The sequence below is a fragment of the Nannobrachium achirus genome (genome assembly GCF_963921795.1).
Source record: "Nannobrachium achirus genome assembly, chromosome: 8".
Lineage (NCBI taxonomy): Eukaryota > Metazoa > Chordata > Actinopteri > Myctophiformes > Myctophidae > Nannobrachium > Nannobrachium achirus.
In genome coordinates, this window is record NC_137817.1 from 49,158,645 (window position 1) to 49,186,590 (window position 27,946).

The window sequence follows — 27,946 nt, forward strand, 5'->3', positions numbered from 1 at the left end:
GCATACCCCTCCTGTATACCTGTTGTACCCCTTGTAAGAGACCCGTTGTACCCGTCTGTCTGTCTGTCTGTCTGTCTGTCTGTCTGTCTGTCTGACTATGTTTCTTTCATGTTCACATAGATCTCTGAGTCTGTCTGTCGGTCTGTCTGTCTGTCCATCTGTCTGTGACTCATTGATGCCCATATATGGAGATCTCTGTAGTAGAGAGATCTCCATATAGGGACAGAAAGATAGAGAGAGATAGAGTCAGACTGTTTCTATCTGTCTGTGTCCCTTCATGCCCATACATGGAGATCTCAACCACTGATCCAACCATATATGGCGATTTGCGTATTTATCAATATTTTTGGGGGGAGAGCCGCAGATCCAACCGACTTTACCCCAGGTCCTCAGCGACACACACGCCAAGTTGGAAGTCGATATCAGTCGAATGGTTCTTGATATACGCGAAAGACAGATACACACACACGTGCGCAGTGAGTGACCTTATAGTACATTATAGTCATTGACCTCAAATGATGGTCGTTTCCCACAAATGACAGGTAGGCATACTCAATGTTATCTAGTATGAGAGCGACGACACTAACGTTGACTCCCCTTGTAAGAATGGAAGTGCTCATTCTATCTCAATGCGATAGTTCCAATGTTTGGAACTATAGCATTGAGAACGAGCGGCGAGATCAAAGCATGACGAGACTTTCTTCTTCTATGGCTCTGGGCATACTGTACTAGCAAGGTTATTAAAACCTTTTTACTTACTTAAAAACTAAATGACACTTTGTATTTACTAACAGAAAACTAAAAATATATTTTTCAATATACATAAATAAGCCTAGTATTTTGTGTGGGTATCTTCCTTTTTTTTGCTTTGCCAGTTTTAACTGTGAATATATGCATATATATTTTTTATATATAAAATACTTTTCCTGATATTTTTGAATCTCCCAGACAAATTAAATGTAAAAGTAAATTAAAACTAATAAAATGTTTCAAAAATAATAACTAAACAAACTAAACAAATCCACCTTAAAAACGAATTCAAACTAAACTGAAAACTAATGACAAATTCAAAACTATTATAACATTGTGCACTAGTTAATCACTTAAATGATACAGTAGCATATAATGTATTTCATTGACCAAGGTCCCCCAGGGGTCTGTATTTGTCCCCCTCCTTTCCCCCCCTCGGGTGCTAGAGCCCAGATCTAATTGCAGAAAATAGCCGATCAATAAGCTCACAGCGCATTACATTGTGACACGTTGTGGATAGGCTGAGCTTATAGATAGGCTATTTTCACATGCTGTTTGCCAATTTTTGCTCCTCCGAGTACATCCATAGCCTGGAGGCTTTGCACAATATTCTGAAAATAATTAGCAATAACTTGTTCCAGTGTGCAAATCAGTTTTTGGCCTCAAGTACTGACGTCATATGGATGATGAACAAACTCGTTGTTTATTTGTGTGATTTGTGTGACATCTGACTTTAACTGCTATAATCATAAATGAATATACTTTTGCCACATTATAATGCCACATTTTTTGTCTCATTCTTGAAATCTTTAATTGGGTCATTTTAATCTAACCAGACTTGGAAATCTTATATTTTTGGCCATATTTATGCAGAAATATAGAAAATCTTAAAGGGTTTAAAAACATTCAGGCACCAGTGTCAAATTAGAAACAACAAGTTATCCGTCCTCCGCAGCTTGCCAACTGCATTTATAGAAGTATAAGTGCAATTAAACTGGAATCTATAGATGCCGGAATCTAACATTCATCAGTCATAAAAATGACTGATGTAATAGACTGGCCTCCTACTGTATAGTTCGCTGATAATGCCTGGATACAGCAGCCAAGTACTTGGACATTGAGTACTGCACTAGTAAGTGCACCGCAAAATTAAACATGCATTAGTAACTAGGACTGCATTTGCTGTCGTGAAACTGCAACCTTGTCTCGGTAATGCATGAATTGCTGGGTTAACTTATAAGTGTGTTCACTTTCAGAATAGAGACAGCATAAAAGCAATATTATTTTTGAGCGGTGAGCCTGGAACAGGGTCCCATTGCGTCTTGGCACAAACAGCTCAAAGTTTGTTGTACGCCCAGGGTCCCATTGGCATAGCTTCTTAAGACGCGATTGGCTATAGCGGGACGCTTGATGAAACTCATATAATAGCACCACTCACTTCACACTAGGTGTGATTTGAGCGGTGCTCCTGGAACAGGAGCTAAGCTCCAGGATCTGGCTTTGCCCGGTCAAAACCATACATCTTGGCACAAACGGCTCAAAGTTTGTTTTACGTACGCCCAGTGTTCAATTGGCCAAGCTTCGCGGGGCGCGCTGTGAATTTAAATAGCACCGCTCAATTCACACTGGGCCTAGGTGTGATTTTTGTGCTTTGATCAAATTTGAGATCAACTCACTGAACCTTTTCCCAGTTCAGTAGCAATAGAGGTCTAAGATGGCCAGAAACAGAACCTGACATAACACCAGCTGAACTAGTTCATGTTTGTTATTAAACTCCCACCTGGGAGAACTAGCTTGTTAATGTTTAGGATTACATAACACCCACTTGCAGGACTAGCTAACTAGCGATGTTTTTGAGTGAAATAGCATCTAACATAGCACATAACATTACCAGCTTGCAAAGCTGGTCAATAAATAGACACCCGATGACACCAGAATCTCCCGCAAAAAGCAGAAGATTTTGGTGACGATACTATAACTAGTAACACGCCTCAGGGACAGACGTTTACCACTGCACAAAGACTGTCCAGAACCACCGAGCTCCCCAATGGCCATTATACTGACAAACATCAGGGATCTCCATATATGTGCATAAAAGGGACAAGGACAGACTGACAGATAGAGATCTGTGGTGGATGTGTGGTGGATGAGGTCCAATGGTATCGTGGTATTGTTAGGATAACTCTGACTTGATCTGTGGTGGATGAGGTCCAATGGTATTGTGGTATTGTTAGGATAACTCTGACTTGATCTGTGGTGGATGAGGTCCAATGGTATCGTGGTATTGTTGGTATTATTAGGATAACTCTGACTTGTCAGGATCACTGAAGCACCCAGGAAAAGGATCTGTTTCAAAGAGCTTGGCCCCAATCCTTGGTTGCAAAGGACCCTTTGGGAAGTATGTCCCTAGACAGTCAGAATACTGGTTGTAGAAGTAGATCTTATGTGCTAGAGGACTAAAGCATGCTGCATCTCTCAGAGACCTTTCCTCTGTTGGAGAAAGAGGAAATACAGAAGTGTTGTGGCTATGAGTCATGGGTGATTTGTCTGTGCACCCGTCACCCTGAATTGAAGAGTTCATTGGATTTGAATGCACATCCTCCAGAGATGTGTTCAATTTGCTGGTTTTATTCTCGGGCTTACCTCCCTGAATGATAAATCTCTTTGGAGAAGCGTCTGCAGCTGGTTTTGTTGGAGGTCCCAACGCCTTACTGGTGGTCTTGGTCTTCCTGCCCTTCCTTTGTTTTTTCTTCGACTTGCCAGGTTGACTAGCACACCCAGGGAATGAAGGCTTTGGTTTAACATGAGGTAACACATGGTCATGGACAGTAATTGGTGTGTTGCTGCTGTCCTCTGTCTCCTGCACTTTTCGGCGTTTGCGAACTTCCTGCTCATCTTCCTCACCATCATGGCAACGTTTATTCATTGACCGAGAAGGACGACTATGACTCTCTTCACCCTCGTGTTCATCTCCCTGAATGATAACTTCCTTCTCAGGAGGACTCACTTCACCCACACGCGTATCCCCCTGAAAGACAACTTCCTTTGAAAGAGGACTCATTTCACCTGTAAACGTATCTTCCTGACTGATAACGTCCTGCGGAGGACTCATTTCACCTTTACTTTTGTCTCCCTGAATGATACTTTCCTTAGGAGGACTTGTTTCATCTCCCTCAGTGATAATTTCCTTTGGAGGACCTGTTTCACTCTCACATTTATCTCCCTGAATAACTTCCTTTGGAAAATTACTTGTTTCATCCTCACACTTAGTTCCATGAACGATAGCTTCTTTTGGGGGATTTGTTTTTCCCTCACACCTGGCCCCTTTGGGTCCAAGCGCTTGGGGTCCTTTCCGCCCTCTCCGCCCTTTGGCTTTCTGCTGCCCTCTCCGTCCTCTCCCACTTGTAGCTGAAAGTGGTTGACGGCGGTGAAAGTGTTGTGTTTGGTCAGAGATGTTTGAGAACATTGGTGGTTTTGGGCCAAAGTGGTTTGGGTGTTGTTGCCAGTTACCTTGATATGGAGCTGAAAGTGGGCTAGGGCCGTGAGGCCCGGGAAAGTGCTTCATTTGGCCAGGGCTGTTTGATGGGTTTGCACCTAAGTAGTTAGGCCGTTGTTGTTGCCAGTGTGTTGTTGCATTACCATGATAATGAGGTGACAGTGGTATAGGACGGTGACAGTAGTTTGCAGGGGAAGGTATTTTTGGCGGATTTGTGCCTAGGTAGTTAGGAAATTGATGGTATGCCATTGGACTACCATGATATGCCATGGCATTAGCTTGATATGACATTGCGTTTCCTGGAGCTGGATGTGGACTAGATCGGCGAAAGTTACCTGGAGCTGAATGTGGACTAGATCGGCGAAAGTCCATTGTTTGGATCTTCATTGAATGAATTAGGATTAATCAATGCAATTATTCACAGTTCTGTACTTTTTGTAATGAGGCCTTCGGAGACCAAATACATTTTCCTAGTACAAAACACACATACAGTAGAGATAACTTCTACAGAGGTCAAAACGACACTGGCATAAGACCAACTTTGGGAAGCCTATAAATGTAGCCAGTGCTACAATATGACATCACAGTGACGTGGTCGATTCTGGTTGGTCAATCAAGACGTACTTCTGGCGTGTCCAATTATGGGGACACATAGAAGTTAGTGCTACCTGTTATCAGAGTACTTGGGAGGCATCACTTATCTATGACGTCAGACTATGACGTCAGTCTGGAGTCTGGAATAGACTACGCCTGCTTTCATTACCATATATGGAACATAACTCTGCTGCCTGTCGGGCCGAAACCTCCTAACTCCAAAATGTTCATTTTCGGGAAAATTAGCTCAAGTGGAGTTAGGAGGTTTTGACAAAAGCACCTTTTACTACTTTTCATTGGTTCAATATTATTGCCAGACCCATGAAATGGGTAGGCCTACATAAGCAAATGTCGGTCTGTCCCTTTTCTATATAAAGGGTATATATGATGATGACATGATGATGACATGCCTACAAAAGGCATGATGTCATAAATGATGATGACAGACAGGGGGTCTGGCACAACCAGGTTGACCTGGTCTAGTTTAACCAACACGCAGACGTAAAGGGTGTTCAATATCCCTGATTCATGAAAAAAATCAAACCTCGGTTCGAAGTGAAGCGGTGAGTTATGTGTTCTAGAGCTATGAAATCTGTGTTCTAGATCTATACATTCTTTGTTCTAGATCTATACTTTCTATGGGCTTTAGTTACAAAATTTTATGAATTCTGAATGAATGAATGATTTTGTCTGGAGGGCCAAATTGGCATGTGAAGCTTGACCAATCCTCAATTGGTCAAGCATGCACGTGACGGGACAGACAAAATGTACGGGACAGACAAAGCCACACGCTTTCACCGCTTCAAAAAGAGTTGGCCAAATGCGTGGAGTTAGCTGGTTTGGCAGAAAGTGTGGAGTTAGGAGGTTTTGTCCGAAGCACTTTTTACTACTTTCCATTGGTTTAATATTATTTTAACCAGCACACAGACTTAAAGGATGTTCAATAGCCCTGATTCATGCAAACAAATCGAAAACCTCAAAAATAGTGTTGGCCAGACATTGACAAATAAGCAACAAGTCTGTGTTCAGGTTTCTTCCGGGAAGAACCCTGAGGGTCCGATATGGGGTACACCAGACGGCATCAACATCAAATTGGTGGTAAATACCAAATCAGACTCTGACACCTCTGTAGCTGAGCCGTCAGGTGTGTTTTCATATACCAGGGGTCCCTGTACACATTCATCAAAGCCAGACAGCAGGGCCTCTCTGTGGCCTTCCACCTTTGAGACTCCCCTGGAGGTGGCTCAGCATCAGCTCCCAGTACTTGCCGCATGACTTGCCACACACAAGCCGTGCTACTCATATGCTGAGTTAGCGTTGCCCGGGATCGAACCCATAACCTTGTGGTCCAAAAAAGGCAAGAGCTCTAGGGACTGAGCTACCCAGACAATTCATGTCCAATGATATGAGATGCAACTGTTGTTTACTGTAACTGTTGTGAGCACAACACATCTACATTTTAAAATATCATTTGATTGTGTACTTATTCATATCATACTCTACTTTCTGTTCATTTCTATATCTTACAATAAATGCGAGATCTCTGTGAGTATGTGCCCCACATATCTGGAGAACTGTTCATTCCACAGGCTTCGGCACGCGCGTTCCCCGCCGCAGCGCGGAGTGCAGTGCCCGGCCTCGACTCGACCCAATGCGCTAAAATGGATGCAGACTGACAGATACAGATATCTCCATATATGGGCATAAATGGACACAGGCAAACAGATGGTCAAAACCGGTCCTATGACAACAGGTATAATGGGACCGTTCGTCCCACCGGCCTCAAATTCGCCACACGCATTCCCTGCCGCAGCGGGGAGTGCAGTGCTCGGCCTCGACCCAACCCGATACACGGCTTTCCAGAACCGGCACGCGCGTTGGTCGCCGCAGCAGGGAGTGCAGTGCCCGGCCTCGACCCGACCCGGTACGCTAAAATGGATGCAGACTCACAGATACAGATATCTCCATATATGGGCATAAATGGATACAGGCAAACAGATGGTCAGAACGGGTCCTATGACAACAGGTATAATGGGGTTTGCATTAAAGGGAGGGGCATTCATTCCCTATTTACTGTACATCGTTCCCGAGTAGGCCGGTCCCCGACTAGATGCTCGGCCGCCCGACAGGCAGATACAGAGATCTCCATTATGGGCATAAAATGGACGCAGACACACATATATCTCCATATATGGGCATAAATGGACACAGACAAACAGATATCTCCATATATGGGCATAAATGGATACAGGCAAACAGATGGTCAAAACGGGTCCTATGCTCCCTATTTACATTGTTCCCGTGTAGGCCGGTCCCCTATTAGACGCTTGGCACTACACCAAGTTGGGGTCATCTGCCCCTGAGATTTCTTCAGCCATGGCAATTTCTATGTGGCGGCCAGCAGGGTTCTAGGCTCTTATAAATCTCCATGTATTTAATCAACTTGAGAACTTGTCATGTGATACTGCCTGGTGTGTCATTATTGTTCTCAGAGCTTGCCACTCGACTGAATCATCACGCACCACCCTTAATTGCGAGAAGAAAAAAAAACTGTTAAGATCACATTGAGGGGTTACTAATTTCACAACAAACGGGCTGATCTACTGGATGTTGCAAAGTACTGCATGAAGCAGATGCCCCCATTCACATCAATGGACCTGCAGTGGAGCGAGAGAGAGCAGCACCTCTGGGTTCACATCAGCATTTCCCCCTTGGGATAATAAAGGTATCTATCTATCTATCTAAACTTCTTCTATATGGGCATCGTTGTTAAGGTGGCGAGGCAATGGCTCTTCACTGCAGGCACGGACCCCAGGATCCTCTGCAATTTCTACAGGTGCACCATGAAGTGACTGGCAGAAATGCTGCTTGTTACGGGAGATGCTCCACTCATGACCACAATGCTCTAACCCTAACTCAGACTGAGATGGTTAAAACGGTTACAAAAAGAGTGGGCATAAAGGAAGCATGGGCACCTCTATAAAATGTTATATTTGAAAAATGGTCTTAAATAATGTATCGTAGTTTTTTTATGCTCCAGCGTATTGGATAAACAGGTTTTGTAGCAATTTGTAGCAATTGTAGAAATATTATACATTAACTGTTCAATCATGTTCTAATCAAGTAGGCTACTTCACAGGTTTTTGTCCATTTCCAAAATATTCTTATTTTTAAAATATTATTTTGACCAAATAGCCAATTTTACATCAAGGTGCACACTCTTTACTGTTAAAACAGCTCAGCACATCAGCAGGACAGAGCTGCCAGCTCTACACTTATAGCCTCGCATAGCCAGAATATATCACTGGGGCAGCCAGGTTTAAAAAAAAATGGCTCTGGACACAATTGGTTAGACCAGACCAATACTGGGCCCTAATTGGTCACTCAATTCTTTGGGGTGAGGAAATGGATTCACAATTGAGCGGGCCAGACCCAAATCCGCCAAGGGCAATTTCTTTCATCTGATTCCAGGCTACTACACTTAAGCCCGTATCATAGCGGTGTAGTCTTTTCGAGTCTTTTTGAGTCATGAAACTACAACGTATTCCTCACGGTGGAGAGCTTTCCACCGTGAGTCCCAACACATCTCTCTGTTTTTACTATCAGACAGACAGGCTCTACACCCCGTTCACTGATTGATCGACCTGAACCGGTCTAGACAGGGTGAAGGACTTCACCGTGGGCCGTGACTATGATGGCCTGCACTTATTTTCTGACTTGAGGTGGAAAGCTTTCCACCTCAAATTTGCGGTGGATAGGTCTCCACCGTACACTCTGATACAGGCTTTAGAGGAGCAGGGTGAAGACCCAGTAGAGCAGGTTCTCAACCTTTTCAGGCCGCAACCCCCAAAATTATCATTTCAACTGGGGACCCCGGCCCTGCACAAGCACTTGGCTTGGAATTGTAGGAGTTGGCATTACATTTAGTTTGACTCAATCTATTCCATTGTGAAAATAGCCGATCTACATGCTCACAACACCTCACGTTGCGAGGCGTTGTGAGCATGTAGATCTGCTATTTTCACAATTTCTGCGGCTGCTGTCAGGGACCTCTCTCTAGATTCCCAAACGGATTATCAACTGGATTTTTTATGTAGGCTAATGTCAACTGGCGAGCATGTGTGTCCCGAGGCAGCACCAATCGGCTGCGCCATAATCGCACTTGTAAACGCAACCATTGATATTAATGAGGGTGGCCGCAGCCTATCTGATGCTAATTCTCTCAGAACAAGTTTGGCCACTTCAGTCATCAGCGGGGCTGCCATAACATTATGGAACTGCTACTGATGGGCGGAGTGTGTGTGGAGTTCAAGCTTCTATAGTCTATACAGTGAATTAATATTTGTAGGAAAGGCTGAATTGCAAAGGATTCGTTTTGGAAGAACTCTAGAGGGATTTTGGTGTGCTGTTAAAAGTCTATAGGCTACTAATAGGCCTCTGAAGTAGGCCTACTGACTTTAATTCACTATCATGTTAATAGTTCATCAGTAGTTATGCATTAGTAATACACACTGGAGTGACTGGACTATGTTTACATAATTTATTTAAGTCATACAATTTTATAACACAGATGAACACTTTTTCTGCAATCATACAGTAGCAGTGGCTTCACTTTAAAATCGTCATTAGCCATTTGTAGGTACAAAAAAAATCACATTATGGCCATAAAACAAAAGGGGGAGAAAAAAAACCAATGTAAATAAATACAAATAAAGTGTAAAAAATAAGTGTCATTCTTTGAACAAGCTTGAATTTCCACTGTCTTGCTAGGGTCCCTTTCTATCAAACGCTTTCATACAGTATAGGCCTATAGCCCAAATTCATATTTCCTTCATTTTACATTTTGAAGTCCAAGAACCATTGTTTTTGAAAGATTCAACTGTACACAGGAGGACAGAGGTAGTCAGCATGGCACCAGTCCAGTGAAAGATTTTAGTGGACCCTTACAGGTCTGTAATGGACGAAATGAACTCTTTATGGGTTCATCTATACTTACGATCTCAGTCATTGGGGTCTTTGAAATTAAAAGGTTTGAGATCCACTGTTATAAAGGAATCCTTGTATGTAGGTTTTTAATCGTCCTTATTAAGCATGCGTTGGCTGTGGCTCCTCACGTTGCTGTGAAAGCTGTTGTCATTTTGAAGACAACAAGCATGCAGGGGATGCTTGGGAAGCCTCTTGCCTTTGATGTACGCATGGAAGTAGAAGTTGAGGAAGAGGATCATGAACAACGCAGAATAGAGCGCAGTGAGGTAGTTGCCCAGCATCATGAAGAACTGGTCAGGACTGGTCAGAACCGCACAGTCCTCCATGAAGAAGATCTGGACTATGTGGATGAACGACATCACAAACTGGACCTGGGTAAAGGAAGAACGTTTTGTTTAGGGTTTAGAGATACATGTTCGAGAAATGTTGTCTTCTGTTAAACAAACATGTTGACGTTCACTTAACCCATTAAAAGGAATATTTCACACCCCACTGATTCCGGATGGAGACACAAATGCATTAGTGAGTAATCGATAGAAAAGGTCATTTTGGGGGTGAACTATAGCGGTATTCCTTTAAGACATGAGGCCGATTCAAAAAATTTCTTCTAATCTAAATCCGAACAGTTTTCTGAAAAATATGTTAAGTGGTGCTCAAACTTTTTCATGTCAAGGACTCCCAAAATTTTATTTGGACCCCCGTCTGAAAATGTTTTGTTCCAGGGACACCCAAAATCAAAGATTTTAGTAAAAGAAAATGGTTTGCTTAAAAATTATAAATATTCAAAGATTTGCACAAAAGAAATTACAATTTTAAAAGATAGCAGATCTACAAGCTCATAGCACGGCACTTGTAAATGTTTGAATAGCCTAAAGTATGAAAAATGCCTTTTTAGCAAAAATCTAAAATGACACTTATATGCTTTCTCGGTCTTAATTAAAATAAAGGTACTAACTAAAAAAGAAAAAAGGTTCTGATGCCACCTACCAGTTGAACAGAGGTCATGTACTTCTTCCACCACAGGTACTTCTGGTAAGCAGGTCCAAGGGCAGCCAGGGCATAGTATGAGTACATCATGACATGAACACAACAGTTGACCATGCAATGGAAGGTTACATGGCCACCGGGGGAAAACTTGACCCCAAACCACCAGGTGAATGGCATGATGGAATGGTGAAAGACATGGAGGAACGACACCTGCTTGTTCTTTTTACGTAGAACAAAGAAGACCTGATGGAGAGAAGGGGAGAGAGACGTGGTTAATGTGGATTGCAGAATAAAATGTTTTACAAGTATGAGCCTGTTTGAAGGGAGTGCTTTGCATGCACACCTGAATACTTGATGGGTTATTTGAGCACAAAAGACAAAACGCAAGAGAATAATATCTCTTAGTTCACCGTTTCCCAAACAATGTTTCCCAAAGTGTGGTTAGTAAAGTGCTTACCGTGTCGAGCATTTCAATGAACTTTGAGAAGTAGTACAGCCAGCAGGCCCCCGCCATCTGTAAAATGGAACAAAAACAATAAGAGATCAGTCTAAAGCCCTGTTAGCAGACCCTAGAGACCAAGCTGCACCTTACATCCAAATGGAAACGTTAGCTGAAGGGTGGCGCCACAGGAAAGGCCATGACATCACCATCCAAGGTATTCTGACTATTTGGCTACATAGCCATGAGTTTCAAAAGTAAATAATAATAATAATAATAATAATTTCTCTTTTGGGTCACAGGCTAAAAAGTTTGGGAACCACTGGATTAAACCACCTGTTTGCCAAATAACTATCTTCATCAGAGTTCACCCAATTGCCTGCGGCCTGCCTGTCTACCTGACCATCTGTCTGTTGGTCTCCATGCTTGAACTCCTACCCCTAAGCTCTGCTGCTAGTGTAACTAAAAACAATTATTGGAGATGTGTAAATATCAGGTTCTAATTTGTCACTTACCCTGAGTGGCAGAGGCGAGTTGGAGTAGTCCACAATCTCACAACGGAACGAGTAGCCTGTGGCCCACCCTGACATGAGAAACTAGGAAACACAAAGAGGAAGCAGTTAACCACATGAACCCTATGCTCGCCCCTCCCGTTTGTATGGGAGAGCTGGCAAAGACTTCTGGGGTTTATTTGTAACGATTTGTTGCACCTACCCATTCACTTTACTATACAGTTTTGTGGGGTCCATTTTTAGCCCAGGTAGGTAGGTGCAACAAATCGTTAAAAATAAACCCCATGAGACATTAGTTGACCACGGCAACAAGAATAAATCATAACTAGACACCATAATGGTTTTAAAGGAGGACTTCACCACTTTTCAACCTGTCTTCATATAATAGGTCCTCACTAATGTTCATGATAAAATAGCACAATTGTTTTCTACTCAGTCTGGGTCTCATAGGAGAGCTGTGGGTGGGTCAAATCCATCCACCAGTGACATCATCAATGGGGAATCCAAGCTAATAGAAACTGCAGGCTTTCTATTCCTGAAAAGTTGCAATGTCTCTGGTATGGATTTGACCCGCCCACAGCTCTCGTATGTATTATACGAAGACAGGTTGAAAAGTGGTAAAATCCTCCTTTGAAAAAACAGGTTTCAAAAACATGTCGTTCGGGTGCTCTGGGAGCCTTTGATCTACCCTACTATTACGTCAGATCACGTCTACAGGTAGTCATCATGGTGAGAGAACCTACCTCGTATATCATGTATAAAGACAAGCCCACAACGCCGACGTTGTAGAAGAACATGACGTTCTTGAGGTCAAAGGCCTTCTGGTTTTCCATCAAACGTGGCCCCAGTGCTGTGACAAAGAATATGTACGATGCGATGATGTAGGTCTGAGGCCAGACAGAAGACATGAGAAACCAATCCTCCACTCTGGGGTCTATTGCCAACAATGGGAAGAGAAAAAGAAAAAGCTCATTTTATGCAACTGTATAATGTACTGTTCGAATTCCATGTTCCCGGTCATCTCAATACCAAATAGGGTAGCCTGTTGCCATTTACTGTATTGTACATTTAATGTTGATCAACGCACCACACACATGACATTATGAAAATATATAATCTACCACACGCACACGCACACACACACACACACACACACACACACACACACACACACACACTCCTATACTAATTTCTGTGCAGCTGTGATACCACCTTTTTAATTCGTAAAATTGAAAAAAGCTGTTCTTAAAAGTTATAAATAGATAATTGCAACTTACCAGCATTGAACCAATGAGAATTGAACCAGCCATCATAAAGCAGCTCTGTGGTCTTGAATGAGTTGTTGAACATTTTTAACCTAAAATGTGAAAAGATTAGATCAGTTTCAACTTACCACCCTGCATATTATTTTTAAATTACTTATATTTTGTAAGAGGAAAACCCCACAGAAATGTTGTTCAGTCACATTTCTATAGGCTATGTACAGAAAGGCATGACATGCAATTCAAATGCATGTTGGTCATATACAACGCAAACAAACTCCAGTCCAGAGGCATAGCTCAGGGAAAATTAGGTCCACCTACCTGTAGCGAAACTGGCAATTTCTCCTCCTTACGTGGCTATACAGTCCTGTTCCAGTCTTGACACTGATTATTTTGTGATGCTCTGTCTTTATACATTGACCTACAGGTGACCACTCCCACAGGGTAGTCTAATTACCATATCGGGGTGGAACCGGATAAACCACTAGCCATGCAGCACAATCATTTAATGACTACGGCCGGGTAATAATGAAACACATTTAGTTCATAAAATATATGTTAAAACCAATGTGAAATGGTCAGAGAATTCATGCCTGTTCATTAATATTTAATCATTATAATCTTTTTTTTAATTTCTACACAGAAACGGGGACATCAGATGTTGCATAACTTCCATCTCCACTCTTGTCAGATGATGACAGTGTCATTCCAGGGATGCCATTGCTTGTAGTAGTAGAAGAAATTACCTAAGAAACAGTCTTGTTGAAAGAAAAGACTTCAGGTTTTTCAGATAGTAAAATATGCATTACATGTGATGAATTCCATTGCCAAGAAGCCAATATGGGGCTAAGCCAAGACATACGACACAATGGATATTCTACACTGTCTCTGTGACACACACAAAAAAGAAAAACGCAGCTGACTGGTCTGACAAGCTGTGAATGACAGTATCACAGTAAACAGTCCAATCAATGGAACCATGGCCCCTGAAACTGGCAGTACCTCATTGTGAAAGAAGAGAGAGAGAAAGAAAGTACCGGTATATACTCTAGATACAAAGTGGTATATTTGGCTACTGAGGCTAAGTTAAGTGTAGTGTAAGTAAAATAAACTTGCCCAAATTCTCAGGTTTTAATCTGTTTTATCTATTTACACAGATTACATATGCATACGGTAGGTTGTCAGTTCAGTGTTTCCCAAGCAGTGGGTCAGGGACCCATTTGTGGGCAGGAACACATTTTTATGGGTCTCTGGTTTCTTACATTTTGCTCTTAATTTATTATTATTTCAAAACATTTTCGAAAAAACATTCCCAAAAACACAAATTTCATTTCATTTTTTTTCATAATTTCATGAAGAATATCAGAGAAATTATATGAATTAGAAAACAAACTCTGCCTCTAATATTTGACAATTTGACCAATGTTTGACCAGAGGTACTAAAAAAACCCTTAAATTGTCACTTTAGAAATGTGCAGATACCCTCTATAGTACACGTAAACTTTATGTTGGTTGGTTTACTGTTGAGAGAGAAAACAATGTTGCACATTAAGTTAATCATCTGGGGACCCCCCAAAATAATTTGGGGACCCCCCCCCCTGGGGGTCCAGACCCACAGGTTGAGAACCACTGCAGTAGAGCATCATCAAGGATCTCTGTCAACCTCTGTTACATTACTATTTCTATGCATTTGATGTATTACCTGGTGCTGTCCTATTGTAAGACACTCTGGATCAAGCCTATATGCCTCAATTGTAAATTGTAAACCAACAATAAAATGTTCACTCTACCATCTGGCACACTGTAGCCTACTGGAGCATGGAGTCTGATGGCAATATAGACAGACTGACAGACAGTAGCTTACATTGATCTTGGGAACATGGAAATTGAATATCAATCTTGCGCCATCCTGGTAAATGTTTGCTCAGACTGAGACCCTCTGATTGGAATCAGTCATATTTTTGTCAAAAGGGCAGCATTATCTTTCTGTCCTATAAAGAGGGCGCATTAACAAATCTGTGCATTGGGGGGAAAGGGGGCATTTGTTTTGCACAAAAAACCTTCCTTGGGCTAAAAATCGTCCCACAAAATTGTGAAAAGTGATGACTCATCACTAAACCATCGTTTTGTTACGCCATTTTTAGCCCAAGGAAGGTTTTTTGTGCAAAACAAATGCTTGCAATGGATTCATAATCATGACAAACCCCTAGTTATACCCCTCACATCCTACTTAAAGCAGATTTTCTTTTCTGGGTATGATGGGAGCCCAACTTGATTTGGCCGCTGTGGTGACCCTGAAGGTCGCCGACTCGAGCGCCCTAGCTAAATCATTAGAGCATGCCCTGGGCTACATCTGTGCAAAAGTTGGCACTTTTAGACTGATTTGCACAAAATTAGCATTTGCTCCCCTTAAGGCCCCGCACTAGTGGGCCTATAAGTCAAAAACCGTCAAGATTACCATAGCAGCCGGCTGTTTACTGTAGGCCTACTTACTTTTAAATAATGTAATGATTTTCTCTCTGAGCTGGATCTTTTTGCTTGATTGCCTTCATGTGTTGCGCTCACACGACAATGATGATGACACATACAAATTACAAAATGTGCATTTATATAAAATACATTATATTATATAAATGTATATGGGTCATCATCATCATCATCATCATCATTATATGTGAGTGCAACATGTGAAGGTAAAAAATAATACACTGTGGCTTTAAGGGACGTGGTACAGCCCATGAGGGGTGCATTAAAAAAACAAATCGTTTTCTGCTTCGAGTGCGCAGTATTTTCCGTAATACGAGTACCTACCAGTATTTTTGGTAAATTTCCACATTGTTTACGTTTATAAAACACATAGGGTCTAAATGTATGTTTTCTTTGAAATGCAAACAATTCATAATCACACGATGACACCCCTGCATGTGTGGCGCAGTGGCGCTCCCCCCGGTCGCCCCGGAAGCAGCAGCAACAGTAGCATTGTAACAAGTACCTCTTTCCCAGGTGTTTCGCCCAGGTGGGGGTGGTTAGGCTACATGCCGAAACCTCTATGGCCGAAACCTAACCCTAAGGGCCGAATCATGCATGCTCCTCTTTTAGAGCAGAGTTTAAACCCGTTTGGCTCTGTCCAAACTTCAATATGACATTATTCAGAGGTTCAGGGTTTGGGTACCATAAAGTCGGCTAGCTGTTCGGTGCTGCCGAGATGTTACACCCCAAACGAACAGAATTAAACTCGGCTAGTGGAGCATCGGCCCTAAACCTAACCTTAACATCAGTAAAACTATGCCTAAACCTAACCTTAAACCTCACAAACACTATGTCTAACCCTAAAAGGCTGCCCATACTGTCTCCAACCACACAACTTTTCGTCGGAAAGATGCTGTTTTTTTTTTTTTTTTCTGACGAAAAGTTAAAATAAAGGAGAACAGCGTCAGCGAATGAATGTAATAGTTTGTGGCCAGAGTCCTTTGCTTTAACTGCCAATACTGTTGGATTATCTGTAGTAGGCCTATGTATGTAAGTTATCAAACTAAAAAAGTGATGGCAATAATATTGTAGAGGAAATATATAACTATTAATTTAGCGAATGTCTGTCCGTCCGCCGTCTGACCAACGGGTAGGCTATTGCACAACTGAACGTGGTGACTGTTCAGCCCAACGGGCACCGGTCCAGGTTCTCCAATATTACTTCTGAGAGTGAGACACTCCATTCAATCCTTCATATACTGCGAGTGTTCATACCTTCCGGGCACAGGACTAGTAAAACTTATATCGCACTGCATGTCTTTTAATGAATGCTCATTTATGTATTTGTATGTATTTGATAGGCTAATAAACACTTAATATCCCATGTTGCCTTCAAATATGTTTTGCGGCTCCAGTCTCCACACAGATTTTAGATAAATTGGTTGGTCCAAAATGGCTCTTTTGACATTTAAGGTTGCAGAACCCTGGTCTAACTTAGCTCCTTTCGGAACCCCTCACTCCACTGCTACGCAGCTCCGAGATGGGGTTCCTACTGGTAGCATGCCGGAATCCTCCGGCCGGATCGCCGATCCGCCGTTAGGGAACACTTTCTTACCTTTGGTGAACACTCTATCCAAAAAGTGACCGGTCTCTATTCATCTAGAGAAGAAGTAAAACGATTATAGATGAATAGAGACCGGTCACTTTTTGGATAGAGTGTTCACCAAAGGTAAGAAAGTGTTCCCTAACGGCGGATCGGCGATCCGGCCGGAGGATTCCGGCTTGCTACCAGTAGGAACCCCATCTCGGAGCTGCGTAGCAGTGGAGTGAGGGGTTCCGAAAGGAGCTAGGTCTAACTCTAGCCCTAGGAATGATACATAAACCTCAAAACCACGCCCACCTGGGCGAAACACCTGGGAAATAGGGAGTCCCATAACTAACAAGTCAAGCAGCCACCCTGACCCAACCCGGTGTGTCAAAAGTGATTTCTCCCACCGCGTCCACTCTCCTAACGAGGTTAAAACTAATCAAAAGTAAGATATATTTCAAGTGCATTATTTTAAGGCACTGTCTGTAATCCAGCAATTTGGTGTTTGTCTTTTGTTTGGGACTATACTTTATAAATTGTAATAACTGAAAAATAACAGACAGACGATATGCGAGTGCGTATTGTTAAGAAAGAACGTTGACTGTGTATTAATATTTAAATATTTGCTTTTGTTGCAACAAAAAACAAACAGATATACAACAAGCAAACTGCGACGCTTTGTTAGCTTGTGTATTTGTTCTTTTATTTATTTTTGCACAAACGACACCGTCGCACTGCTGCTTATTATGAAGCTAACGCTAGCTGCTCTGTCTGCTCTGAGTGTCAACACAGAAGAGCCGTTAATACAGTTAGCCAGCCATAGAGCCACACACACACACACACACACACACACACACACACACACACACACACACACACACAGCTAAGCTACGCCACACAAAAGAAGACGCGCATAAAGCTTTGTGTGTTTGACAGTACAGCCGGTTCGAACTCCGCTCTCCCAGCAGGACCAAAGAAACCTAACGGCTCCGTTTCGGCTCGGTCTTAGCAGTGAAGTCAAGATACGGGCGAGGAGGAGAGAACAGCGCGATCACGTCAGCTAAAACGAGCTAAAAGAGCCCTTCAGTTCAGTGTTGATCTGTATGTATGCTAGCTACTGGCCTGACTGAGACTCTTCTGACGCAGATAACTTAGAAACTACAGTTAGCCTTCCCTTGGTTCATATAACTCAGGGGGTTTCAACCCTTTTCATAACAAGGTCCATTATTTTATTCAGTCTCTCTCAGACCCGAAACTATGTTGTTATCTTTGGATAAGATTTTGTCCACAATTCCATGCTGTGTTGATGTTGGGTGGTACCACAGGAGAGATAACAGGCGAATGTTGATCAAAATAACAGTTCTTCTACGTTTGTAAATTAAGTAATGCAGATGATAAACAATAATGTAACTCTTGAGAGACTAAAATGAAACCAAATGGATCCGAAGTTAAAGATAAGGGTGCCTTTGGTTACCAACTCTCAAAATTTAGCTGGGGACCACCTGAAACTCCCTCAAGGACCACTGGTTGAAAACCATGAGTAGCTTATGAGGTGGTTTATATTATGTCATTATTATATAATATAAACAAACCTCCTCGTCTGTTTTACAGTAAGCCCCATAACCCAATGTCACAGTTCTCTGGTTTAATTTTTCTCTGTGTGTGTATATATAGCGATTATATCTGTATCATTGACTTCATTGATAAGTGAGTCACGTTATCTTGCTAACTAACTGAAACCCCCCCCACCCTTTTTTGTAACTACCCCCCACCCCCTTTTTTCAGTGTACATAACTGACAGCCAGCTTTACAGCTTTATCCAATTAACGTCAGCCATCTCATGATGAAAACATGGCCCCTCACTGTCACAATCTCTGTGTGTTAAATCTCTTTCAGGGATCTGTCTCTGAACTGAAGATCTGAAGCAAGTCTACTACTGCTGCCAAGGTCTGGCTGACATCAACACAGTCTCACAAACGCTGGACAAACTTGTAAGTCAAAATAATAAAATAAAATGCAAATAAATAAATGTCCTCCAAATGATTTCCTTACATATTACATTTTGCTTATTGCAGAGGGAGAAAAAAGCCCTTCACAAATTTGTGTTCATTCCTAAGTTTGTCTAAAGCAATACATAGCTAGTTCTGATAATTTACTGAAGGCTAATTTATTCTATTTATTTTGTTTGTAGAATTTGATAGATTTGAATGGACAAGGGAGCCACACAGATACAGGTATAGTACCTACTCTACGTTAACTACATTTTGATTACTTCTACTTCTGATTTGGACAGTGGAGATGGGTGACCCTTTAAACTCATCCACTGCCTATGACTAGTTTGACGAGTTATATTTATGTGTCCACTCTGCCAATGACGAGTTTGACTTGAAGTTAAAAATGTTTTTTTGACCCCATTAAATCTAGTAAAAACGATTTCAATCGCGATTTTGCATGTTTCACCCCCATACAACCCCATCTTTCATACAGGGCAGCCACCTTTGTTTACATAACATGTAAAACATAATGGCTGGTTTCTCATGAATGCCTGAACGGATTTCCAATCGGATTTTTTTGTTTGAAAGCTGTGAACATCCTACACACACATGGTGCATGATTTGTGCATGGGCGTGCATGATCCGTGCACTATAAATTACATGGAAGTCTATGGAGACCTCTGGCAGGATATCAGTAAAAAATGGCATTCAAAATGGCAGTAAGTGAGTTAAGTCCAGGAACGCAAGTCTGTGTCACGTAACCACTTTTAACCACTATTTTTTTACTTTGGCTTTTCAAAAATATCAGAATGCCATGCTATGAGCTTGTAGATCTGCTATTTTTGAAAAACCTTGACAGTTTGTCCAAATCTTTGTATACATATTCTTTTAAAGCAAACATTTTTAACTCAAATCTTTGCTTCTGGGGATCCCTGAAACAAAATATTTTGAGATGGAAGGGGGGTGTAAAGAAACACGTTTTCAGAAATCCAGTAGGATTTAGAAGACATTTGTAGGTATTTTTCCTACTGTTTTTTGCAGCCAGAGCATTCTGAAAAATGGGGCTAGCTTGCAGCGCATTTTGCTGCAAGGACCCTCCCTGTAGCCCGTAGACTATCAATCGATTTGTCTGTAGCCCGGTTACGTTGCAAGTTTATCAAACATTATTAGGCGGCCGCGGCTATAATGGCCAGGCCGGGTGGAGGGCACTTGCCCTTGCTTTATTAGAAGGGGAGATGCAGTTGCTCAATTGCAAGCAGCATGTGTCTCTGAGTTTTGGGACGGTCTGCCTCACCCGATTCGACTCACCCGATTGGACAGAATGGGAAAAGCAGCATCTGTCTCGAGTGTTTATCTGCTTCAAATAGACATGGTGTATAAATGCAAGGTGTGTGTGACACACGGAAAGATGCGCACCATCACCAAACTTTGGTTTGACAGTGCCCTAAGATCTTTAGATTTAGATTTTAGCATTGGCTAATCAAAATTAGCAGATGTACAAGCTCACACAGCCAGGGCTGGACTGGGACATACATTGTCCATCTTGGGCCAGACCGGCACCACCACAACCGGTACGAGCTGAACATAGAAGATCTACAAGCCCACAACGCGTCGAGGCAGCGACACATTGTGGCCTTGTATCAGCTGTTAGATGTTAAGATGGAACTCCAGGCTACAGTAGCCTATGATTGGGCTGCTATATTGGTCCAGTATTCAGATGATGGAGGCCACCCAGCCCCAAGATGACCTGTGGGGGTAATTGAAAGTGTGTGAACTACTGAAGTGTGTGTTCTTACCTTCTCATTCTCTCTCCTCCAGGTCCAGCCCAGTTAGTGAGTCCCAATCAAGAATCAGTAATGCCTGTCAAAAAGAAGAGAAAGTCATCTGCTGTAGATGAGCATGAGCTCAGGAAATGTAAAATCACCAGGTAATTGTACAGAAAGTGCATCTCACTCACTCACTCTCTCTCTCTCTCTCTCACTCACTCACTCACTCACTCACTCACTCACTCACACACACACACACACACACACACACACACACACACACACACACACACACACACACACACACACACACACACACACACACACACACACACACACATTCTCTCTCTTTCTCTCGCTCTCCCTGTCTTTCTCTCTTACTATACTTACTGTAGTATACCTTGATTGTTACTGCACCAATCATATTAACAGCAGAAACGGCATGTGATTCTCCATGTAAATGAAAAGTGTTTCAAGTACCTCAAATGCCCTTTGCCCCGTTATGGATCATTTCCAAATCCAAAATTGTCATGTGTTTCCTCAGGCGACATGGAGATTAATATAAATCAATGTGACTCCAGTCAGTCTGTCCACCAAGTTGGCTCTGGTTAAGACTGCGTCTCCGTATTACTTACGATACCCGAGTGCAGAGTGTGTGTGAGAGTGTGTGCATGTACCAGGACTTCTATCTTAGTGAGGATGGTGGAACACATGTTTTAGAAAGATGATGTAACTCATGGAAAGTGTGGCCATTTTGCTGGTTGTCATGGTGCGGCAGTGGCTCAGGGGTAGAGTGGCTGGTAGAGCGGCCGGATCGATCCCGGGTTTAGGACTAAAGTTAAGGTTGCGTCAAGGTCAGACCAACCCTAAAATAACAGCTTACGGAATTAATGTAGTTGTTCAGTGGAAATCAGTTGAAAGTCTTCAAGTCACTTGATGGTCTTGGTGGTTGTGTGTGTGTGTGTGTGTGTGTGTGTGTGTGTGTGTGTGTGTGTGTGTGTGTGTGTGTGTGTGTGTGTGTGTGTGTGTGTGTGTGTGTGTGTGTGTGTGTGTGTGTGTGTGTGTGTGTGTGTGTGTGTGTGTGTGTGTGTGTGTGTGTGTGAGAGAGAGAGAGATGGCGGTTCAATATGGCTTGGCATGTGACTGCTGCTGGCTGGAGGTCTATTTAATTTAGCCCTGGTGTGTATCTATTGGCAGCCAGGTCTATTTCCCTGTGCGTGTGTGTTGGCAGTTCTATTTGCCTGTGTGTGTCTCAATCTAGTGGTGGTGGAAGGTATTTGGAGGTGCTATAAATGCATACAGAGAGGAAGAATGCATTCATGGCAACTTCTAGCTACTCTGTCTGTGTGTGTGTTAGGGGTGGGCAATATAATCGATATGGCAATACATCACGATAGTTTATTTGCCAATACTGTATCGATACTTCAGGCCGTAGTATCGCAAAACTTTGAGGAAAATAAAATATGTTCCCATGCATAGGAACCAATGGTAGAAGTCCGGTCCTGACACTCCGCTGCCTCTAGATGTCGGTTTACTATTGTAGCTACTTCCCCTTCCCACGGTTCAGAGTGAGGTCTCTCAAGAAAATGGCTGCGAACGACGAAAACAACAACATTAGAGCAGCGTCTTCAGCTTGTAAAGCTGATATATCGCAATAGTATATAGTATCGTATCGCAAAGATTCGCAATATATCGTGATACTATTGCATCGTGACCCAAGTATCGTGATACGTATTGCATCGTGAGATTCTTGCCAATATCCGCCGTGTGTGTGTGTGTCATTTTGGATGTTAGTGTTGGCTATTCAAAAATATGTTTGAAAAATCTTGAGTGTGAGATTTTTGAAGGCGTTTGTAGAATCAGCCTCAGATCTTAATTCTTAATCAGCAGCACAGGCTCCAGACCACGGGAAAAAGGAGGAGGTATACTCAAACTATATAGTGTGCCAATAGACCTGTCCTTACATATGGGTCCATTTGTCCACAAATTCACACAGATGATTTCACTGTGCAGGTTGGAGCTAATTTCACAAAGTATCCTCAATGAAGCTGTGAGTTGAATTTCAATCATCAGTAGCTTAACGGAGAATGCAGAATCATAGTATCGTACAATCGCATACACACCCAGGCTTTATTTGCCCTGGGTGAAGGTAGTGATAATGGGGCAGAGAGGATGATATCTGATAAACCCTTGGGGTTGACAGATGATAGGACCTTAGCTGACCACTCAGTGCCAAGCTAAGTGCTACTGCGCACGCACTGAGCTGTCTGAGCGTGAGTGACCTGCTCACTGCAGAAGGAACTGTGCAGGATTGCAAACATGGCCACGGCACGGTGTGTTAATTAAATACTTTTTTCTCGTTTGAATTTAGAATAGAATCTTTATATACATGGGTTGGCAGTGGCCTGATTTCCCTTTTGTAATGTATCTTTTGAGAACTTGTGGTCTTTGTTTTAGTCCTCTTAGCTATGTATAGTGTACAACTGTACATGGATGGCATTGTTATTATCTGTGGGTGCTGCCTTCACAAGCACTACTGTATTGTGTCCGGCAGACCAGGGCGATACAGATGGCCTACTTGATACTTGACTGCTTGATTCAACAATATTTGAAATGTGCTGCCCCAAATGTTATTTGATGAACAAAAGCATGAAGCGCATGGCTATCAGCTGTGCAGATAATGTTTTCAAGATATCAGAAGAACAGATGGAATTGGCTTGTTGCAGTTGTTTCTTTTTTGCACTCTGAAATGATCAACACTGCTACGACTGATATATGGATTGCTGATCACATTAACACAATGGAATAGATCCCCCCCCCACCTCCAAAAGAGAGAGGATTTAAAACTATCACAGTATTATAATATAGCTCCAGACAGCTGACAAATGTAAGCTGCAAGTTGAAATGCAATGTATGTATCACCATCTTTTGTCACGTTTGACTGTGAAACTCTTGTGTTTGTGCTTCCAGTTTTTGTAGGCCTCACATCCACGGAGGCAGGTTGATCAGTGCAGAGGAGCCGTTCTCTAATAAGAAGTGCCTGGCCTGGTTCTACGAGTATGCTGCCTCCGATGAGGTGGTGGGACCCGAGGGCATGGAGAAGTTCTGCGAGGACATCGGTGTGGAACCAGAGAATGTGAGTTGACTGATATGGGACTCATCCAATATCGAGTCAGTATTCAAATGTCCAAGCACTGTTTAACTGTTTCTGCCTTCTTATTCCTAACACTCAGATTGACCTCAACTCAAACTTTAATTATATAGCACATTTAACCCATGTATACCTAAAAACGCCTTCTAAATCCTGACCTAAGGTTTCTGAGAACATTATAAAAATATTTATTCAAAACTCACACCTAGTGTGAAGTGAGCGGTGTCTCACACAGTTCCCATATACAGTAGGTACTGTATGTGCAAAATTCTGCAAATGTACTTTTCCATTACCCCGACAACAACAACTTAAGGCTTATGATTTCTCTGAATCTCTGTGAGGAAACTTTTTAGAAGAGTGAACAGCCGTTTTTTCCAACATTGACCCCAAACCCTTACCATAGATGTTGGGGAAACATGTTTTGGTGAACATGGATTTCATCTGTTTTCTCTCTGTCTCCCAGATTATCATGCTAGTCTTAGCTTGGAAATTGGAAGCGCCAAATATGGGATTCTTTACAAAGGAGGAGTGGCTCAAGGGAATGACCTCACTACAGTAAGTCAACAACTGCTTTACATGAGTCAAAATGGACTTGCATCTTGAATGAACTCAGGATCTTACAGCAAAAGCATGGTTGAATTTTGTTTGGCATAAGTATTAACTCATTCTGTGCCGATCCCGAACTAGTTCGGCTTTATTTCAATCCAATACAATTTTTTTTTTATTAATTCACTTACCCCGAGCTGCTTGTAGAGTCGTGGGTGGTCCTGGCTCGCTAGCCGCTAGCCAGCTAGCCATTCTACTCTGTCTGACGATATATTCCATTAAAAATGGTTTAAAATACATTTTTGAGCTCCCCAATGTTCACCCAATGTTCGGCGCCGCTTCCGATGAGTACACGAGTGTGCCGATCCCGAAGTAGTCCGGCTTTTTTTAATTAAATGAATAAAATGATAAGAGGCCTTCTGAAGCCTGGCCTGATTTTTCTAGCTACTAGCCGAAAGCTAGCAACCTCCCGGCCGGCCGTTATTTGCGAACGAAATCGCCAATCTCCGCCTAATCCAATGAAAGACCACATCTTTGAAGGCTTATATCTCTGGATTGTGTCTTTAGGGAAGCGGCGCGAGGTTTATTTACGGCGAAATCGCCCAAAAATGATCTTTTAGATGACAAAATGGGAATAGCCATTCTGTTAGCATTATCATCCGGGACATTTCCATGCTGTGCATGAACGTGAGCACGTGAGGTCCTGGAAGGTGAGGTCCTGGAAGCTAAAGCGCTCGCCTATGAGAGATACCCTGGCATTCCTTGGCCCCTAGAGGGCGCTGGCACAGAATGAGTTAACAAGAGCTTTTACATGTCATGTTCATTGTTTAGGAATTAGCGTTAGTGAGCGGTGCTCCTTTCACACTGTTTCACAAAATGCATATTAGGACTAGTCATACAAGCACTTTAAGTTGTGAGATTTTATTTTTGCTCCATGGGTTCCATGGGTTTCTGCCCGACAGCAATGAGACAAGTGCCGCTAGATGTGAAGGCACAGAGAGGTTGCATAGTAAACTGTTTAATTGTTTTTAACTCTGTTCACCCAGATGTGACAGCACGGAGCGGTTGCAGAGTAAACTGGACTACCTGCGCTGTCAACTCAACGACTCAGTCCTCTTTAAAAACATCTACAGATACGCCTTTGATTTTGCCAGGGTCAGTATGTCATTTCTCTACGCCAGCGGTACCTATTCCCATTCCCTGTGCTTTGAATGTACGACATTGTACGTTCATGACAATGGATCTTGGGGACGTCAAGCTTTACATAATTTATCATTGGTATGATAAAAGGAGCCATTATGGCTTGGATTTAAGGATGCCAAATCTACTGGCCAATACGATTTCCGTTTGACGGTCGATAAGTACGATAATACTATCTCAACATTTTAAATTACACAATTTGACAAAATGAGTTGGTGATGATGTTGTCATGCCATGAGAAAATGCCTAGCTTGGCAAACAGTAGTCTAATGTGTTAACTTGGTATCTCTCTCAAGGGCCATCCACACCTAGAAGTTACAATGACTAATCAAAATTGTTCTAACTCAAGTAAATGGCGGAATTCACACCACAACTATAAAGATAACGACAGAGTGGTTTGGTGACCAATAGAAACACTGGCTAACCCTATTTATGCCAGGACAACTCATAAATGGATGAAGGACAACTTATGAATGGATAGTATAGTATATCTTCAGCCGGGCACCTGATGGAGGGGGGGAAAGGAAACTCCTCCCTGTCAGGTGAAAAGAAGCGAGTTGGACTCCTCATGCATAGAAGGAAGCATGTGGTCAGTCCGTTGTCTCCCCAGGTTGGCAGAGGGAGTGTAGCGCCCAGGATTACATTAGATCATTGACACCGGGTGAAAAATGGGTTACAAAATCGTGGGATAAAACATGTTTAAAAGGAAATTTATAGTATATATTCTTGAATGAATATTTAAATGAGCAATATATTATGGTTTGGCAAAAAGAAAATAACAGAAGACAAAATAAACATCAGTGTATTGTCCATTGTGTCACAGGATAAAGACCAGAGGAGTTTGGACATGGACACGGCCAAGTCCATGCTAGCCTTGCTGCTGGGGAGAACGTGGCCGCTTTTCCCTGTCTTCAACCAGTTCCTGGAGGTAAAGCTCTCAACAGTCCTCAAACCTCTCCCTGCCTCACTTACTCCATTAAACTTGACACACTTCACTCACTTCCAAGTACTCTTTATTGAACCTTAAAATCATAAAATCATGCGGAGTAATAAGACAGTGATTTCCTCCCAAAGCAGTCCAAGTACAAGGTGATGAACAAGGACCAGTGGTACAACGTGTTGGAGTTCAGCAGGACCATCAACGCAGACCTCGGCAACTACGATGAGGACGGAGCCTGTGAGTGTTCCTGACCATGTTTTCCATCTGTGGCTTTTCTCTTTCTTTCTTTCTCATTCTTAAAGGGATAGTTAACCAAATCGATATATCGCCCCATGGATATTTTTTGGTTTGTGTCGCATTCCTAAGACAGTAATTTGATGACCAGCAGTGCAGTGGTTCCCTATGGAGTCACAAAGAGCCTGCTTTGTTCCCTATGGAGACACAAAGAGTCTCCTGAAATGATTGGCTCCGGAATGCAACAAAAACAAAAAGATATCCATGAATTCAAGTCTCCACGGGGTGAACGTAAGAACTATCCCTTACGTTATTTGTCATATCTGCGTGTGCAATAAAAAAGCTTTATGTTCCAATGCTCGATGGTAAAAAAAAAAAAAAACAATGACATTTTCCATCATCCACAGGGCCAGTGATGTTAGACGAGTTTGTAGAGTGGCAGAAGACTCGGTTGGCGGCGTTGGCGTCGTCATAGCACAAACAGGACGGCGCCCACCTCGCCAGAAACCAGCCGTCAGGACGAAGAGGACGACGACGACGACAATAACAGGGATGAAGAGAGACAAAACACACCGGGAGAGCATCTCCTGCTCTGCTGTTCATACAAAAAACAGAAAAAAGAAATGAAAACCAACACTTGCCGTCGTCTCACACAGCTTTAACCACTTGAACCCTAGCACCGCCTATTCTGGTGGGAAAATGTTTATTTTTTATTATTTTTTTGCCAGAAACTAGCCCGATCTACTATCTTGCGCTGTGAGCTTGTAGGTGGGCTGTTTTCCTGGGGGAAGAGATTTTGGTGTTGAGGGGATATATGTATAAAGAGCGGACCAAGTATGGAGCTGATTAGAGGGTTTAAGTGGTTACATGCTACACAAATGCATCCCTATGGACTACGCACACATTCACTACCCGCAGGAATGGCCTCCGTGCCTCCTCCTCAGCCAATTGTCTGGAGACCTCTCTCACCGAAGAGACTTTCTACAGTGTTAATTCAAAAAAAGAGAGAAAAGAGGAGAAAAGGGGGAGGGA

At 42.5% G+C, this 27,946-nt stretch overlaps 2 protein-coding genes across 3 annotated transcripts; one reads left to right on the forward strand and one right to left on the reverse strand.

Moving 5' to 3' along the window:
* Positions 1–3,225: 3,225 nt before the first annotated feature.
* LOC308289407 (very long chain fatty acid elongase 7-like) lies at positions 3,226–13,114 on the reverse strand (the record flags this gene model as incomplete). Its single annotated transcript, XM_080731098.1, has 8 exons — positions 3,226–3,240; positions 4,000–4,158; positions 9,955–10,197; positions 10,814–11,056; positions 11,271–11,327; positions 11,768–11,848; positions 12,508–12,698; positions 13,042–13,114. The coding sequence occupies 8 exons, from the start codon at positions 13,112–13,114 to the stop codon at positions 3,226–3,228; spliced, it is 1,062 nt and encodes a 353-aa protein (XP_080587224.1).
* Positions 13,115–17,446: 4,332 nt separating this feature from the next.
* Positions 17,447–27,939, forward strand: dcun1d5 (DCN1, defective in cullin neddylation 1, domain containing 5). 2 transcript variants are annotated; one of them, XM_080731589.1, is made up of 10 exons: positions 17,447–17,528; positions 18,980–19,074; positions 19,275–19,317; positions 20,896–21,004; positions 23,814–23,979; positions 24,458–24,549; positions 25,587–25,695; positions 26,564–26,668; positions 26,815–26,917; positions 27,322–27,939. In XM_080731589.1, exons 4-10 carry the CDS (start codon positions 20,934–20,936, stop codon positions 27,387–27,389), a joined length of 714 nt encoding a protein of 237 aa, XP_080587715.1. In that variant the 5' UTR covers positions 17,447–17,528; positions 18,980–19,074; positions 19,275–19,317; positions 20,896–20,933; the 3' UTR covers positions 27,390–27,939. The 2 variants fall into 2 exon arrangements, with proteins under 2 accessions (XP_080587715.1, XP_080587716.1); XM_080731590.1 differs by having other exon boundaries at positions 26,818–26,917.
* The last annotated feature ends 7 nt before the right edge of the window (positions 27,940–27,946 follow it).

Bases quoted from the DNA above. Each gene is read 5' to 3' on its own strand.
- dcun1d5 (XM_080731589.1), top strand. From the start codon at position 20,934: ATGCCTGTCAAAAAGAAGAGAAAGTCATCTGCTGTAGATGAGCATGAG. The intron at 23,980-24,457 runs GTGAGTTGACTG...TCTGTCTCCCAG, and splicing joins TCGGTGTGGAACCAGAGAAT to ATTATCATGCTAGTCTTAGC. The intron at 24,550-25,586 runs GTAAGTCAACAA...CTGTTCACCCAG, and splicing joins AAGGGAATGACCTCACTACA to ATGTGACAGCACGGAGCGGT.